General features: G+C 42.2%; 1 protein-coding gene across 1 annotated transcript; it reads left to right on the top strand.

Moving 5' to 3' along the window:
• The first annotated feature begins 458 nt into the window (after positions 1-458).
• rnf217 (ring finger protein 217) lies at positions 459-18,202 on the top strand. The gene is made up of 7 exons (XM_071519343.1): positions 459-1,484; positions 6,176-6,397; positions 6,879-7,043; positions 8,918-9,015; positions 9,130-9,233; positions 11,042-11,113; positions 12,764-18,202. The coding sequence occupies exons 1-7, from the start codon at positions 474-476 to the stop codon at positions 12,841-12,843; spliced, it is 1,752 nt and encodes a 583-aa protein (XP_071375444.1). The 5' UTR covers positions 459-473; the 3' UTR covers positions 12,844-18,202.
• Positions 18,203-18,470: the final 268 nt, after the last annotated feature.

The following is an 18,470-nucleotide window of genomic DNA, read 5'->3' on the forward strand; positions in this document are numbered from 1 at the left end:
GTGGGGCCAGAAAGTGTGCCTTGATGACTTCACAGTTTAAAAGTCTTGTGTCTTAAATAACTGTAAATATAGGCCTACAGAATATTATAGTGCTATCGTAAGCGTATACCCATATGCAGTAAGCCTTGATGCATGCACATCACAGATTTGTCCAAGCAAAAGTTGTGCGTAATTGCGCACACTGGTAACCAATTACGCATGAACCTATGGCGTCCATAGTTTCCCGGGAGCATTGTAACCGTCGCTTTGTAACCACGGGACGCTTTTAATCGGCTATATATCATACACAATGGACGATACAGTGGATTATTCGCCCAGGCTTGTGCCAAAGCTGCGCTCCACCACTAGGCTTCCCATATCGCTACGTTCCCACTTGCTGACGCAGACCCGGAAGCAACGAACAGTTTTGTTTTGTTTTGGTGGTAGGAGTTGGACAAGAGAGGCAGGGGGACAGGGAGAGAACCGCGCACTAGATGGGGAGAGCCAAACCGGGGATGGAAGATGACCGACCAGTAGTTTATGACTGTAAAATGCCGAGTTTCATTAGCAGTTTTGACGAGGGGAAGGTGAAATTATCCCGCAACCTGCCGACAGAAACTTCCCTCGCCGACAGTAAAGTTGAGAGGTCGGTCAGAGATTTGGACCATTATGTCACACGATCAAACTCAGCATTAAGCCTGAATGGAGACGAGAGGGACTCAGAGGAGGACGACGAGGAAGAGGAGCGGAGCGGCGAGGAGGGGAAAGATGCGGAGAGCAACAACAACAACAACAGCAACGGCGGAGAAGGAGAGAGGAGGAGGAGGGCGAGCGCCGTCGAGATTTTGAGGAGGAATTTCGGGACGACCGTTTCAAAATCATCCTCTCTCCGTCTCAATACCAACAGCCGAGTGCAATACAACGCGGATAATGAAAACGACGAAGGGAACGCCAATTTTACAACTGATCAGGGAACTGGATGCGGCGACTATGAAACGGGCGAAGAGGAAACGAAAAACGAGCGGCCGTCGAATCGCCAGGTCGAATTAACGGCATCGGATTTACGGGGAGTTGAATTTCTAAACGCTTCTCGTAACCGCCACCACAGCTGTGCCGGGAACAGCAACAAAATCACTGTAGACGAGTCGTTTCGTGCTAAAGAACACGTCTACTGCACAGTTTACTGTATCGCCAACGACAACTACAGGAGAGACGTTGAAATCATAGAGCGCTACGATGAAACGCCGGCGGCCCTAGTATCGGACGAAGAAGAGCTCGAGATGAGTCAGAGCACGGATTCGAGCCCCGAACCGGAACCGTACACCCTGGGTGACCTGGTGGACCCCCGGGGGGTGCTGGGCCGCCGACTGTCCCGGGAGCAGGCCGTTGTGTGGGCCGCGTTGCAGTGCTGCCGCGTTTGCCTGGAGGAGAAAACCATCGCACCCCTACACTGCTGCAGGAAGGCCGTGTGTGATGAGTGTCTGAAACTCTACGTCAGCTCCCAGGTAGGTGGGAGGGAGGGGGAGAGGGGCATTTGGTGCAGCAGGGGGGCTTATAGTGGTTAGAGAGACTGTCCCGTACCAGAAAGGTCACAGGTTCAGTCCCAGCATCAGCCAGTGAACAGATGTGTCTGGTTGAAGTGTCCTTGAGCAATATGCTGAACCCTTTACCCGCAGTCTCAGTGAAAACTGGTCTGGGTAACAGTGTCAGCTAAAGGCCTATACTGTAAATTGTGAGAGTGTGTGTGTAATGCACAGTCGATGAGAACACACACACACACACACTTCTCTCTCACACATACACACTCTGACACGTAGCAGCATGTGTTACCTGCCCTGAGACAAACTTTACCTAGTGGGGAGTTCATATTTTGGCTCACAGACCCCAAAATAAAGAAAAATCTGGATTGGGACTCAGAATGGTTTACAGGTCGACATCTGGTAGTTCTCCGCATGACGAGATTACCTGTGTGTTTCAATGAACCTGAGTCCCAAAACATGTTCTTCCACCCTCAGATCCTCTTACACTAAGTTTCATTGATGTGTGATGGTCAATGCGTTTCAGGAGTTATTTTGTGACAAAGTGTTGTAATTTACCTTTTTGGTGTACCCATTTTCCCTCAACCTGCCTTGTCCACTTCTTCTTCAGTTAGTGATTTCCCTTCATTTCCCAGAACGCGCCTGAACATGCCTGAGCATTTCAGCTGTGGGTTTTAGGTGTGTTTTTTATGGTATATTTTTCCTTTAAGTGCCTTGTTCTTGGGCATCTTAGCAGTAGTTGTTAAGGAACAGTGGAGTTTGACTCCACTGTGTTTTTCCAGCCAGTGCAGGGATTCCTACCAGCAAGTCTCTGACCACAAAGTCCCTTTTTGTTTGACCTGCTGGCTACTGCCACTCCCCAACTTCTGTCAGTCAGGGAAACATAGAGCCATAGAGCCCTGCTAGATATGATCTGCTACACTGTTTTGATTAAACAGTTTATATCAGTCTTGTAAAGTCCCTGCTACTTTTTTATCTGCAAGTATCTGGCTTTGGCAAGAAGAGATGAGTAGACATACAGACAAGCAGACACTCCCCCTCTGATAAGCAGTCTGAGGAGATAAGGGTCATGTAAACTCTCCTGTGTAGGTGTATTTTTCCGTTAGCTACTGGAAACTTATCTTTGCACACATCCCGCCTAGATAAAAAGCACACATAGCCCCCTATAGATGTGCATTTCTTCAGAGAGATCAGAGCACATGGTCGCAGTGCAGCGGCGCTGGAGGGGGTTCAGTGCCTTGCTTCAGGGCATGTGGGCAGGGATGTTGGTGCTTGGGATCAAACCAGCAACCCTCTGATTATTGAATGGCCGCTCCAAATCAAGGCCAAAATGTGACGCTGCTATTCACAAGAATGAACATTCACACCCTTAAAATATAGTGAAATTCTGCACTGAAGCTTATTCTTTTTTTAAATGACAGGTTTATATATGGTCATGTTATCTGCTGGGTAATTTGCACATTTAAAGGGACAATCTAGAATTTATTAGGTCTTATGCATTTTAGGCCTTCAGATGTATTTAGATGGGAAAGCTTTTCTCTCAAAATACAGTTCTGTTTTATTCCAAGGTTTAGAAACTTAAAATCCTCGAAATACACGTCATTGTCACTACAGAATCACTCGGACAGCAATCTGAAAATATAGCCTAGTTGTAATTTTAGTTTTGGCTGGGCTCATAATCACCATTGTGGCGGGACAGTCGTTGGCCCATTATGAGCTTCATTGCTTCACAGTTCGAGCTATCATGCTGGCAGTGAGGCTTATTTTCCATTTCACATTGTTGTTCAGAGAAAATACACAACAAAGTCACCCTAGGTGGTTCATAATTTATACACACCACAGACAGTGACACGTGTGTGTGTGTGTGTGTGTGTGTGTGTGTGTGTGCCAGCAGTCCTAACCTGTCTAACCAGTCTGGCAGTGGTCATCGCAAAGTTAGTGTTGTTGCAATAACACAACATCAGCTCTCATGTCTGCAGAGCGTATAGATTTTCATAACCACGTAATAGGCTTTTAGTCTGTGTGTGTGTGTGTGTGTGTGTGTGTGTGTGCGTGCACGTGGAGGAGGGCATTGTGGGTGTAACACCACCTGAGGTTGATGCTATTGTTCTCTGCTTTCTGCCTGTTGTCATTTCACACACTCTCACACAGACACACACACACTGACACTATGCCCAGTGCCTTCTCATATATCAGTACAACAAGCCCCACTGGCTTTTGACTGGTGAGACAGGGGGTGGCAAGAGAGAATGAGAAAGAACATGAGATGGGGAAGAGAAAGAGCGAGGCAGAGTTAGAGAAGGAGAGAGGAGACAGACTGAGAGGAGGTGAGAGATACAAAGGAGAGAGAAAGTTGGGTAGTGACAAACGAGAGAAAAATAAGTGCAGAGAGAGATGGAGAAAAAGAGAGGGAGATGGACAGACAGAGAGAGAGGTAGAGAGAGAGGAATAGTGTGTTCAGTGTGTTCCTGGTGATTAGTGTGTCGTAGGTGAGGTTAGGACAGATCAGAGCAAACACACACACACACACATACACACACCTATTTCTTTATGTTAGTCTCTATAGAGCCCGGGAGTGGTCGTCCTGTAGGGAAAAAATGTATTTTGTGGTAACAAAGTATTAACTTGTGTGCATGGCATGCTATTGTGTGCACACAAGATCCAAGACATGCACTTGAGTTACATAAAAAATGCAAATGCATATGATATAAACACAATTGCATCAGCCCTTTCTCTGAGTTTTATAAAGTCTGTTTCTGTAAGTGTATAAAGTCTATAATATACCTCAAACCTGCATATTGATGATGTTACAGCCCATTTGCTCTGATTATCTTTGTCAATTTTTTCTAACAATAATGCCTTGTGTTGCAAGCATTGTCAGCAGACAATGCCTTATCACTCATTCCCTGAGCTTTTTACCTGACGTAAAACTAATGAATCTCTATCAGTTACACCATATCAAAGGTCAGTTCTATATCTTTGTTCAACAAAGTATTAAGCTAAGTAAACCAAATAAATCACTGCAATCAAGTAAATTCAACAAGTGGCAAGTGTGTGAAATCAGTTTGAAACTTGCTTCTTAAGCTAAATCGAGCACTTCCTTTAATCAATATATAGGATATATATTGTTTTTCTCCTGCAGCCATTCCCAGCTCAGTAAGACTCTATTATGTGAAGGAAGGTTAGCGTTTGTCTTAATGACCAGACTGTTATTGTTAATGTATTGATATGGCTCACTCAGCATAACAAAGTGATACAGGGCTAATCTGTGTGTGTTTTGATATAAACTTCTACCACTCACCTCCTGCCCCCTCCGTCCTTCCATTCATCTATTCCTCCCTGTCTCTATTATTTTGGAAATATTTCCCAAACATCATTTCCCATCAATGGTGTCAGTTTTTCCCACACATAGATTTTTTAGTGCTAGTTCAGCACTCACACACACACACAAACACTCACACACACACACACGCACTACTCCTTTAGGCATTACCCTTTGCGGTATATTATGTAGTCCTATGTGCATCCTTTGAGTTACTGTCAGATAAACCTTCTAGCACAGTGGGATTGACTTTGATGATGACAGATGATTTTGTGGAAGTGATCAGTTGTTTCCATGCTGCACAGATCAGGTTCTCGCAGAACCGGGCAGAGCTGTTTCTATTCCATGAGGCAGGCTGGTGCGTAATGCTGCAACATGTCATGTGTAATATCTTGAGGGATTTAAATGGCTGTGAACAAACATAATTTGCATCAAAATATTGTTATATCATCGATGATGTAACGGCACCAGATTAGTGCAGGATGAAATCAGATGAAGTATCCTGTATGTTCAGTGATTTAATAGACAGTACTGAGGCAGAGAGTCACCCCTCTGCAGAGTGAAGACATTTTACGAGTTTTTAATTTTTATTTCTTGAATTAAGCGAGGATGCTGTGTGATAAATAGCACTAAACCCTAACCCAAGTAGAACTTAAAAAAATGCATGGGCATTAATCTGCTAATATATTTTTTTTCCATAGAGAAGTTTTGGGGTCAACTTGGTGAATTTATAGACGCCAAAATCATCCATGTGTCCCCAGTCGAGTATTTGCTGCAGCGCTCCATGCTAACACTTTAGCATACACTATGCTGAGTGGTAGCAGGCGACTAGCATTGTCTCAAAAATAAGAAAATGAAAACTTGACTCTAAAGCGAAATGGTAATCTTAAAAAAGTAATCTAAAATGATATGCAGCAAGGTCTAAGAGTTTAGTGAAATTTGCATACAATATAATATAAAACGTATGTACTGTTTTACCAGGACTACTTTCCCTGTTTCCATAGGAAGTGAACGTGGTGGGTGCACAGTGAAAAATCACTGTGCAGTGGATGAATACATGGTTACTCACCTAAAATAGTTCCAAAAAGAAACCATTGCTACATCAGCTATATTGATAGCCACATAATAAAACCCATTAACAACTTTTTATTACTAAAAGGTCAGTCTTTTTACTTTGGATAATGCTAGTCACCATATTTCACTCAACATAGTGTATTAGCATGGAGCTCCAGAGCGAATGATCTACTGGGGACACATTAATGATTTGGTGTCTGTACTCTCATCACTCTCTTGTACAGTGTTACTGACTGACTCACCTGTCTGTCATGTTTCTCAGGTGCGAGTGGGCAGGGCTTACATCAGCTGTCCAATCCCAGAGTGCAGTGGCTTCCTGGAGGAGGGAGTAGTGATTTCCCATCTGGCCAATGAAGACGTGGCAAAATACCGTTACTTTGTGGAACTGAGCCAGCTGGATTCGAGCACCAAGCCCTGCCCCCAGTGCAGCCAGTTCACCTCTCTGAAGACAAACAACCCCAACCGCACCGAGCACAAGTACAAGGTAACATCGCACCCCAACAACCACACATATCACAAGACACCTGCCTCCAACCACACACAGAACCAGTACAACAGGCTTGTACGCTTGTGTTCAAAGTGTATTCAACTGACAGTAAAAACTCATTTATCCCAAACCCACAGAGATTGAACTGAACAAAATGAACAAAATATGGGACGATGCACGACAATATTCTGTGAATAGTGTGAGATTAATGGAATTTTCCATACAGTTGATGTGTACAGTTAAAATTATTTAATCTGCCAGTTAGACTATACATAGCTTTTAGAATATGCATGCATGCATGCATAGTTACTATTTATAAGTCCCGGTTAAGTATTTCAATAAATTTCACTCTAAATATTCCAAACAATTCCATGAACTCCATTCTTGAGGTCTTGGAGATTAGTGAGATTCAACTGTTTTGCCCAGGTGTGTGTGTGTGTTTGTTATAATGTGTAATTCTCCCCTCTCTCCACTGTAGATCCAGTGTAGCAAATGCCAGTTTGTGTGGTGTTTTAAATGCCACGCTCCCTGGCACAACGGGCTGAAGTGCCGCGACTACAGGAGAGGAGACAAACTGCTAAGAAACTGGGCTAGTGTCATAGAGCATGGACAGAGAAATGCCCAGAAATGCCCAGAGTGTAAGGTAAGAAGTGAGGAGAGAGAGACTGAGGGAGGGATGAGATAGATGGATAAAAGGATGGATGGTGGAGGACACAAGCTGTTATGACACTATTGCTATATTGCAGTATGGCCAGAGAAATGTCTGAAATGGCCACAATGTAAAGTAGGTGTCTGGAATTGGATAAATGGATGGATGATAAAGGGAGGGGTGGTTGGATGATGGAGGTAAGGGTTGATAGATGAAAATGAGTCAATGGAGGATATGGGGGATGAGAAAAGGGAAGGATGATATTCTATAGAGAATTATATGGATATATAGATGTGAAATAGCAGAATAGGGAACAGGAGCAGTTAGCATATTGAACAAAAAGATAGGGATGTTTGGAAAAGAATACAACAACAATAAGTTTAAAGCTATAAAAAAGGAAATATAAATAAATGATAAAATTGGATTAAATAAAATTAGACATAATAAAAGGCAAAAGCAAGCAAAAGGACAAAAAAAACATGGACTAAAAAAGATTATAGACTTGAGTTGTTGTTTGTTTTTGTTGATGATGTTGTGATGTCCCCGCTCCACAGAGCCATGCCTGGAAACTGGCATCTCCCTCACAGTCATAAGACCAGTCTGCTCTGGTCTTACAGTCTCGATATAATCACATTAGACTACACAAGATCTAATTTCACTGTGACAGTCATAGATAGGTAGATTGCTGGATTTATAAACGGGCAGGACGTGAGGTGCGTTAATCAGGTTAACCGTATGGAAACTGTTTGCTTGGAGCAGCGAGCAAAAATCTCCTGTTTAACACACAGCTGGTCTGTATCTGTCGATATCTGGCCTGAAGGGAGGGAGAGATGCCTCTGTTTGACCATCAAGCTCGCAAATTGGCCTCATGCTGTAGTTAGCTAGCAGAGAGGCTGAGTGCAGCCCAATTTATAGCAAGAGTGCCCATCAGCAGGGAGGATCCATTCACAGTCTTTTGTTGCATTCACATTATGGCGCTATGTGGGAGACAATGAACCAGATATTCATAGTTTTCAACGTGAGAACGATGGCAATATGACGATTTTACATCTTTATCAGTTAAAGTTTTGTCTTCAGATTGTGGACATTGCGGTATAATGCAATTTCTATTCATAACGTAAATAAGTTTACATTCACTAGTTTCTCCCAATGTAGTGAGGGTGAAATGAAAATAATATATACAAAAAGGACAGCCATGTTTCAGTGTGACATGATTGTCATCAGTGTCCACCCCTTTTTGTGATGTTAGTTTATTGTTACATTAGTATATTTTTCTGGATTTTTGTTGTTTTTCATGAGGCTTTTTTACCTTCAAATATTGGTGTGAGCGATTCATTTTCTTTAGTGTGACCTCCTAGCATCCTGAACCTGAGAGTACAACAGCACAGTTTCTGTTCTGTCATTTTCAGCATTGAAAATGCAGCAAGTGTCACACTCCAGTAATGGAGTGTCTTCCATTTTCAAATCTTCCAGTCTGTTAGCCACACAACATTTCATTCTAAAGTACAGATCACACTTTATGCATAATGCATTTATGTTTCTGCAAACTGTGCAGAATTACAAGGTTTCCTTGCCTCAAATGTATTGAGATGAACAGATCAGACTCGGTTATTGACCAAGTGTGATGTTGTTCTGATATGGTTTTGTGAGCCTGGGTCCTAAGGGAAGAGAAAATAAAAATGTATTCAAATTGGGTTCCAGGCTAAAAAAGTTAAAGAACTTCTGACTTGTGTGATACGCAAATAACCTTCAATACACTGCATAGTTTGTGGCTGGTTGACTGACAACTGACTGTTTTTGTCTCTGTTTGTGTCTCTCTCTCTCTCTCTCTCTCTCTCTCTCTCTCTCTCTCTCTCTCTCTCTCTCAGATCCATATCCAGCGTACAGAGGGATGCGACCACATGACCTGTACACAGTGTAATACTAACTTCTGTTACCGCTGTGGAGAGCGCTACCGACACCTGAGGTTAGAGTCTATTTCTTAATACTTTTTTCTTTCTTTTCTCTGACTGCCTTGCTTACTGCCTTTTTGAACAGTTCTCACTGCATCTGTCGCTCCCTGTCTTTCTTTTGTTGTCAGGTTTTTTGGAGACCATACATCCAACCTCAGTGTGTTTGGCTGCAAGTATCGCTATCTACCTGATAAACCACATCTGAGACGCCTAATTAGAGGTTCTGTCTGTGGTAAGTGTGGGTGTGTGGGTGTGTGGAAGAGAGAGACTCCTGAGCCAAACATTCTTCAAATTAGAAGCACGCTTTTTATTATATATTTATCCAGGTGTTTGTTTTTTTCTTGGCATGCTTGCTCTTTTTCAGTAATACTGCTTCACATTCAAACAGTTACATACATTCACTCCTCAAAGCTACCCAGTATGACCAATACCTTGTACTATTAGCCATTGAGCTGCTATGTTAAGAGTGGTTTGGGGTTTTGGGGTTCAAATTTCATCATTTTATTCCAGCGTAGGTGGAGGGAACAAGAGCGATAGTGGAGCAAGAGTTTTTCTAATCAAGAAAAAGCAAGAATCATGGCCCTTCATGGCCACTCAAAACGCAAAATATTTGTTGCTGCATTACATTCTGGTCTATTGAGGCTGCTGTCAGTGGAGAAATTGGTATCTCTTTCTCTTCTACGATGGTTTTCTCTCTGTGTGATGGTTGAACGACAGTGCAAAATGGTGAGTCTAGAAAGAAGCCCTTGCTCTTTGATTGATTCTGAGGGACTGACAGCAAAATCTAATGTTGACTGTGGATGCTTTAGACAGATGAACAATGATCTGCTATCAAACTCCATTGTAGCCGCCCTGGAAATATCTCAACATGACGTCATGTTGCCTATATTTGGCCAGTTATTCACAGGAATAAAAAAAATACACTACAAAACAACAAAATGGACCCAGAAATGCAAGGTGCATTCTCAGTAGCTGTTTTTTAAGTGTTTTAAGGTGGATCTTTTATTTAATTACCTTGCTCTTGGGCATCTTAGCAATAGTTGTTTAGGAAAGGTGGAGTTTGACTCGTTCACTTTCCACTTCTTCTGTATTTTTCCAGCCAGTACAGGGATTCCAACCCCACAAGCCTCTGACCACAAGCCCCATTTTGTTTAACCTGTAGGCTGCTGCCACTCCCCAACTTCTGTCAGTCAGGGAAACATCATGACCATAGAGCCATGCTAGATATAAATCTGCTGCACTCTGTTTTGGTGAAACAGTTTATTTTTACTTTTTATCTGCAAGTATCTGGCTTTGACAACAAGAGATGAGTAGACATACACACACATAGACACACATTTCCTCTCTGATAAGCAGACTGGGCAGATAAGGATCATGTAAACTCTCCTGTGTAGGTGTGTGTGTGGTGGATAGTGTCCAAGTAAAGAGGCGTGTCTCATCTCTGACTGAAAATGTGCCTCTCGATGCCTACAGCACCATTCTGGACAAACCAGAAATTCCACGGGACAAAAATTAGTCAATGTCTAACATTTGCCCAAATTAATGATCAAATGTAGGCAGTAGTGTGCTTAGAGGAAGTCACGGTCCTCCGATAGTTTTGTTTAATGCTAGTTAATGGCGGTAGAGCTAGTTAGCTAGCAGCAGGGTGCCTGTTGAACTGGGAGCTAATTTGTCTCTTATAAGAGACCAATTACCCATTATAGCTGGCATTGCTGTTTGCAAACCATGGACCGTTAGCAGCAGGAGATTTGTTTGTATTTAATGACCGAGGTTGTAGATGCAATTGTTAATTTTCCCTAAAATATTTAATTAATTTCTACATCTGTAATTATGCATTGGGGCCTAAACAACTTATGTTTATTAGAGGGATGCATTCAAATTTCAATAAGATGGAACAAAACAATGCAGTTAATTTAGAATAATACAATTTAAATATAAATTTATGTATTATTAATGAGTATTATTCTCTCCTCCTAACTCTGTATCCCCCCCCTCTCCCTCTCTCTCTCTCTCTCCCTCTCTCTCTCTCTCTCTCTGCAGTCAGTAAGGTGTTGATAGCTCCACTGCTTCTTTTGCTGGCTTTGGTGCTTGGAGCTCTCTCGCTGGTGATAGGTAAACTTACACACACACACACACTCTCTCTCACACACACACACAAATGCATGTGTCACAGTGAAGCTCCAGTGTGCACAGTAAACAGACAGCTGAGAGGTTTAGCTCTACCACAAATATATTTATTACCACACGCTGTACAATAGTCCCACTGTCTATGCAACCGGAAAAAAATACACCACAAACATGCATTACATTAGCCAATTTTTGTCTACTAGAAAGCATGAGATTCTCAATTATGTTGTTGTTAAATAAATGTGCCACAGCTGTAGAACCACATTATGACATTAAAATCATCAATCTTCTCAGTATTTACTTTCTGGAACTACATTTTCTAGTATTATCGAAACTCTGCTGGTAGTTGGAATAACATATGATGCCTGGCAACTTTTGGTTATTTGAAGAGTCTTATCAGGCAGTGTTGTGAACTATTGATGCCTCGGCTAAACTGTTAGGGTCAGCTGTAATGGAAGTCAAAGCTAATCTGTTCTATGACAGCTGATCTACTGCAGGCTATCATGTCATCAGATTAATATTTATTTTCATCATTAGTAACACCGAAGTCATCCCTCTGTCTCTCTCCATCTCTCTCCATATCTCTTTCAGTTAATTAATTTCAAATATGCCAAACAATGTTAAGAACGCAATTTGCAATGTATTAAGAGGGAGAATAATCAAATCAAAACTATACAGAAAAGTGATTGGAATTTAACATTCTAACAAACATTGAAGCAATCTAACAAACATTTTAACCACAGACATTAATGAATTGTTTATTATTATTATTTATTTATTTATTACTAAAAGTATTTATATTTTACTAAAATGCACAACACTTGGCACATAGCTCCAGTCCCATGCCAAACAACACTCACTAAAGTATGGGGCAAATATTCCAGATGGTGGCGCTATAGCAGTGGTCTAAAATTTAAAACTTATAAAAAATCATAAAAAAAATCAACAATACATCCTACAGCTCTGTAATTTTCTGAGGTTATCGGCCCAAACAGAGAAAACGTTCCTACACTGGTAGCTATACTTATTAATTATGAAGTCCTGTTTTAATTAAAAACTGTTAAACTAATTAAGTCTAACAACTCCCACAAATGTCATGAAAATCACCACAGAGCATCCTTAGACATGCACAAATAAAAGTATTGCAGGGTTTTTAATTTGATCAAAAAATTAGTGTCAAAGTGTTGCAGACACAAGTGTTGGTGTCAGAAGTTGTGAGTTTGAGTCCTGGGTGATGCTGCTTATGCCTGATCAGGTTGTGTGCTGTGTGATCTAGAGACAAATGTTTTCAAAGATATTTCAGGGTTTTAATGATAATCTTCATCTTATTACTTCTTTCTCCAAACACTTTTTTTCTTTTATTTTTCCTCTTACAACATCTGGACAGCCCTGTTCATATCTGCATGCAGTTACTAGTTACAGTTATGATTGCTATTAAAGAAAATGTTTCTGTAACTCTGTAACTCTGTTTCACTCCTCCCTGTCACTATCCCCTTATTTTTCTCACTTCTCCCTCTCTCTGCATTTCTATCTATCTATCTATCTATCTATCTATCTATCTGTCTGTCTGTCTGTCTGTCTGTCTGTCTGTCTATCTGTCTCTGTGTGTCACTCTCTCACCTTCCCTGTGTGTAGGTTCAGTAGTTTTCCCAGTCTACTATGTGTGTAAGAGGAGGAAGAAGCAGCACACTCAGGGATCTGGACGATGGATCTGACTGCCAAACCCACACTTCACCTTGACCACGGCCACACCGCTCCAAAGACCACGCCCACACTGCTCCAAAGACCACGCCCACACCGCTCCAAAGACCACGCCCACACTGCTCCAAAGACCACGCCCACACCGCTCCAAAGACCACGCCCACACTGCTCCAAAGACCACGCCCACACCGCGCCAAAGACCACGCCCACACCGCTCCAAAGACCACGCCCACACTGCGCCTCAGAGACGGACACGCCCATCCAAGTCATCACTAAGGCTTGAAATAGATAGTAGATAGGACCAGTCAAGAGAGAAGTGGACACCCACGCTGTCAAATCCAGGAAAATCCATCACTCGTGGGACCGGAGTGCTTTTTTCAGGATGCAGGTTATTCAAGCATCAAGGAAACAGAACAGGAATTGAACTTAACACAGTGTGGTTCCCTTTGGTATGGTGGCCCACAAGGGACATGTCTGACTTGCTGGCCAACTAAGAGTGCCACAGTTTTAACACAGGAGGAGCTCAGGAGGGCCACACCCTCCTGAGCTGGAAAATGGGACCTAATGGGATTCCTGGTTGCAAACACACACGTGCAGCCCGCTGTCACTTAAAGGAAACAATGGCAACAACATTGGAATGCGAAAGAGCCTCCATTTTGTTTTTGTCCTCTTCCTTCATTCCTTTCCTTTTCTTCCATCTGTGTCTCTCTCCTCTCCCTCCATCTCTTCTCTGTCTTCCCTCCACCCTCCTGGCTGAGCTCATGCAGAGTTAGCAGCTATAACATGGCAGAAATTGAGAGCGCGATAACTCATGAAGCTGAGTCACACACATAGACACACACACACACAAACAGAAACACACACACATATACACACAGTCAGTGCCTGCCAGGTCCTCAGCACTGTGCCCACATATGCCAGTATTTGCATCATCAACGAAAAAACAATCGTAGCTGCTATGCAGTGATTGTGCTAAAACAAAAGCCTGAATGTGGCTGGGTAGACAGTCAGTAAGCCCCGTCCCTCCCACAAACTGTTTGATTTATTTTTTAGGGTTTTTCTTGCCTTTTGCAGAGGTTTAGGTGGTATTGCTGTTAGTGTATTTGGGATTTTATATGAGGAAATGGGCTTGGAGGCTCTTTAAGATTACACAAGCTGTAAGAATAAGCACAAGGCTATTGGAGGCCAGAGGCCCTGATGCAAGAAATCAATGCCATTGAACACACTATTGGAAATAGTCCTACATAGATAGTATTTTCCGTGACATCTTGTGGTTCAGATAGTTTTTTTCGCAGGCTGTGAAGATGCTGTTTTAAAAATATATATCCAAATACTAGGAGTGAGCAGAAAGGTCTCCTGGGTTGTTGTGCCTTGGACTGAATACATGATGGAACAGATTGGATGCTATTGGATTATAAGGCAGGGATCAGACTGAAGGTTATGCAGAATTTACATAAACCGTTTTTGAGTGCTACCTAGCTAGCAGGCTGGCCAGCAATTGTTGCATTTAAAGATTATAAGATTTCAAGACCGAATATAAAATTCCATTATGTTTTGAATCTTTTTTTTATGCAGTGAAAGGAGTTTGTGACTGACAACCAGTCTTTCTGCTGGATGGTTTGGATAGTGACCTTTAGAGCCTTCCAGCTCACACACACAAATGCACACACACACACATACACACACACACACACATACATTCCCACAACGATACACACACACATGGAGTGCTGCCAGGGAACAGGAGATTTTCAAGAGCTTTAAAGGTTGTCACCCGGCAACAGCCAGCTTGCTGTCCTTCACTTATCCCTCTCTCCTCTCTCTCCCTCCTCCATTTCTCTCACTCCCTCTTCCCTATCTCTTTCCTGTCCCTCCTTCCTTCCCTCTATCCCTCCCCCATACGTCCCTCCCATCCCTCCCTCCTTCTCTCACTCCCTTCCCTCTTCCATCCCTCCTCCCCCTCTGAGCTGTAACACTGGACTTACATCATGCTGACCTCTCTCACATAGGAGAAGGAGCAGAGGAGGAGAGGCTGACGATTATTAAATGCTTGATTGCGGAAATGGGTGCAGATCCACTGGAGCTACGGTTGCTGTTCAGCCATAAAAATGACGCAGACTGGATGTTTCACACTGACACTGAGCTACCTGCGTTTGATGCTGCGGTCAAAGACGAGTTATTTCCACTAACCAAGGCTGTTAAAATGCGGTAACGTTCCCCCGAGCTCCTCTAGGTCAAGTTATGGCTGTCTTGAGAGGTTACAAAGACGTTTTTGGTGGACAGACACATGGATGACACACAAACAAAAAGATCAGGATGAGCACAATACATCTCTGCACATGTGGGATGTCTCAATGAGGAAAAGATGAGGAATGATACAATGAGGAAAAGTTGAGGGGGGAAATGTCTCCAATGGATACAAACCCTCATAATGATGATGAGGAGAGTTTGGCGTGGAAAACACTTGTCCCTCTTTAACTGTGAGGACTTGCTATAAATGTATCTTTAAAATATACGGTTATTACCAGTGGAAAATATCCTGAATGTTACTGCACATTTCATCAGTGTCCTGCAGAAACACTGTATCTTCTTGAAGCAAAGTTTTAAGGCATTGAGGAAAAGCTGGCGTGAAGCTAATGCATTTTGGACATTTTGCAATGCAGTGCTAATGGCTTGGCTCGGTCCCAGGGACATGAAACATTTTTTACACGTGAGAGACAATGCCAAGTGTCAATTATAGGCAAACTGGAGGTACGAGGTTTCTAAAGGACACAGACAATATTATTGTCACACACTGATGTCAGTAGTCACGAGAGGTAGAGTCTGGACTCTGGGTTGTTTATATTCACTCTCAGGGACTTTATATTCTGTTCACTATGCCCAGAGCCCTCTATCTAAAAGAGTAGTGCCACTGAAACTCCTGGACGTCACTGTAGTTCCCAATGCTTCCTGATAGAATGTTTGCCCAATGCTGCTTAGCAACAATATTTAGCTCCAGGAAGTGAAAAAGCACCTCAGTGTCGCAACTTTCTTACAAGAGGTTTCGACAACACCTGTCTGTTTTTCCACACCGGGTGTTTCCCTGCCTGACTCAGCTTTGTTGTGAATGAAGCTGGTGCTGGGTGGGGGACTGAGAAGGGGAACAAAGACAAGAACATATTGCATTAGCCACTCTTTAAACGCGTAAAACTGTGCGCCAAACAAAAGCATTGAAACTATCTACATTTTAATTGTTCAGTTTCAACATAATGCATATACGCAATGTTTCTCCTAATTGCTTGGATGTTTCTACACTGACATGCCATGTTAAGTAACCACTTTTTGTTTGAATGACGAGACTGACACTGAGGAGTGTGTGATGGAGATGTGTACGTATGATTGTCTTCGGCACAGAGAAATGCATCAAATGTTGAATGGAACAGGGTAGCTAATAATTAGCTGTTTTTTTTGTATCATGGACTGATTTTATATAATTTCCAAGGCAATTCTACCAAAAACATGGCCCTGCAGTATACACTGTATACTTTGAGACACATTCTTTACATTTAACTTCCTCAATTTCCTAGGAGCATAGGCTCCTACAGTCTGATTAATGTGGCAGTTTTGTTGTCAGGCCGTTATTGCAAATATGAATTTATTCATAACTGACTTGCCTGGTTAGGTAATGGACAAATGTGTAAATAAATAAATTAGGCTCCTTTCAGGGTGATCTTTGTCCTGGTCAGCCCCCCTGTTAATAATTTCCTACCCTTTTACACAGGCGCTGGTGTGATGTGCTGCTAACTGAACATTTATTAGTGCTGAATTTCTGCCCACTGATGAAATGTTAAGATGCCATGTTGAAATGCCACTACTACTTTGCTTTGTTGTTGGACTTCATAGCTGACACTTATTTAGACATTAAGCAACTGTTTGGGTAAAGTTGCCAGAAGTTGGGTTGGGGCAACTAATATTATCAAAGAAGCTGCTAAATATTAATTCGTGCAATGATTTGAAACAGCTTTTTTGCCCAACGATTTGTCCATTCCTGGGGTGTATTGGCTGGCTGATACCCCTGGCTATGTTAGTGTTGTTACAATCACAATGATAATAGCATGACAATGTAATGGTGCCTTCACAGCCACTCTAGAGCAGTGGTGGCCAACCTGTGGTCCAGGACCCTCTGGGCAACTCCAAAGATCTCAAATGGGAAAGCAAGCTTTGAAAAGGACAAAGGAATCAGAAAAAGACCAATAACTCAAAATGAGGTACGCTGTGACCTCGCCTCACTATTTTACACGTTACACAATACATTAATATGGGGAGTAAAAAAAAAAAAGTTGTATGGAACCACTGTTATAGAAATGTATGGGCTTGTTACCCCAACATATAGAAAAAAAATATGCAAATCTACTGGTCTTCAATTAACCTGATCTGTGTTACGCACAACCGTCCCTTTTGCATTTTAAGATTAAACCTAACTTCTCAAATGTTATAGGTAACACAATCCAGAGTCTCAGCTCTATTCCAAATACTCTTGTAGCTTTGCACAACTTAAATGGTCACTTTATTTTGGCTTAAACCAACCTCAGTGTCAAGATATATACACAGTAGATTCAAACCACCGCTACACTGAGAGAAAGAGAGGAAGCAGTAGGAAGAAGGAAGGAGGGAGAATGATGGAGAGAGAGGAAGATAAATAATTATATCTGGGTTTTATTCTGAGAATCATATATGTTGTGTTTTATGTGATGGTTCCCTAGAGAAGGAGAGTCAAAAGTTATTAAGTTGTTAAGTAGTTGCACTGTGACCCCACCTTCCAATACAGTAAGGCTGGTATAGGATGCTAATATGCTCAGAGAAAGAGGTGGAAATACCAAAAGGCGACGTCATTTTTGACTCATCCAAATGTCTAATTAGGGACAATATGTCTTGTGTTAATTTCAGTACAGTATGTGTTAAGGATGGGGTAACACGAGATGTGTTTTCCCGATCTAGACATGGAAATGTGTTGAAAAAAATGCAGCGTTTTTAAGAATTGACTTTTTATTATTGTCTACTTTTTGACGACACTACTGATTTCAAGGGGGAATCTCCATTCAAAGAAAAGTGTTAAACTTGATGACTGTGCTCCATCCATGGGCTTTCTTCACACACAAGTGAACCCAAGACCATGTTCCTCCTCCTACTGCCACTGTTACACTTCTGCTGACACTGTAATGGTTTAACGCTTACTTAGCCAGAGACAAACACTGTTTTCATCTGAAGGTTTGATGGAAAATAAACTATACTGGGTCAAATGCCAAAATGTCCTGCTTTGACTGGCTGTTTGGTTCACTGATTGACTATTCTAATGACTGTCTAGTTGGTTGACTGACTACCTTGTTGGTTGGTTGGTTGGTTGTTGAGCATATTGGCTAACTGGATGTTTGTTTATCTATCTGATTGTTTGCCTGTTTGGTTGACTGGTTGGTTTGTTGTCTGTATATTTGACTCACTGGCTACCGACAACCTGTCTGTCTGTCTGTCTGTCTGTCCTGTCTGTATGTTTGTCTAGCTATCACAGTCTGTGGGTCTGTCTGTCTTTCCGTCTTCAGTTGTGATTACAGTTTTATGTCAGCAGAGGTCGTAAGCGGATCACAGGACGCTGCTCACCATAATG

This window comes from Centroberyx affinis, unplaced genomic scaffold, assembly GCF_046629955.1.
Source record: "Centroberyx affinis isolate AG114_WGS23_722 - 3 ecotype Tasmania unplaced genomic scaffold, CSIRO-AGI_Caff_v1 ptg000687l_1, whole genome shotgun sequence".
In the NCBI taxonomy this organism is placed as follows: domain Eukaryota; kingdom Metazoa; phylum Chordata; class Actinopteri; order Beryciformes; family Berycidae; genus Centroberyx; species Centroberyx affinis.

Excerpts from the sequence above, each read along its gene's own strand:
- rnf217 (XM_071519343.1), top strand. The coding sequence starts at position 474 with ATGGGGAGAGCCAAACCGGGGATGGAAGATGACCGACCAGTAGTTTAT. Across the intron at positions 9,234-11,041 it reads AATTAGAGGTTCTGTCTGTG|TCAGTAAGGTGTTGATAGCT; the intron begins GTAAGTGTGGGT and ends CTCTCTCTGCAG. Across the intron at positions 11,114-12,763 it reads AGCTCTCTCGCTGGTGATAG|GTTCAGTAGTTTTCCCAGTC; the intron begins GTAAACTTACAC and ends CCCTGTGTGTAG.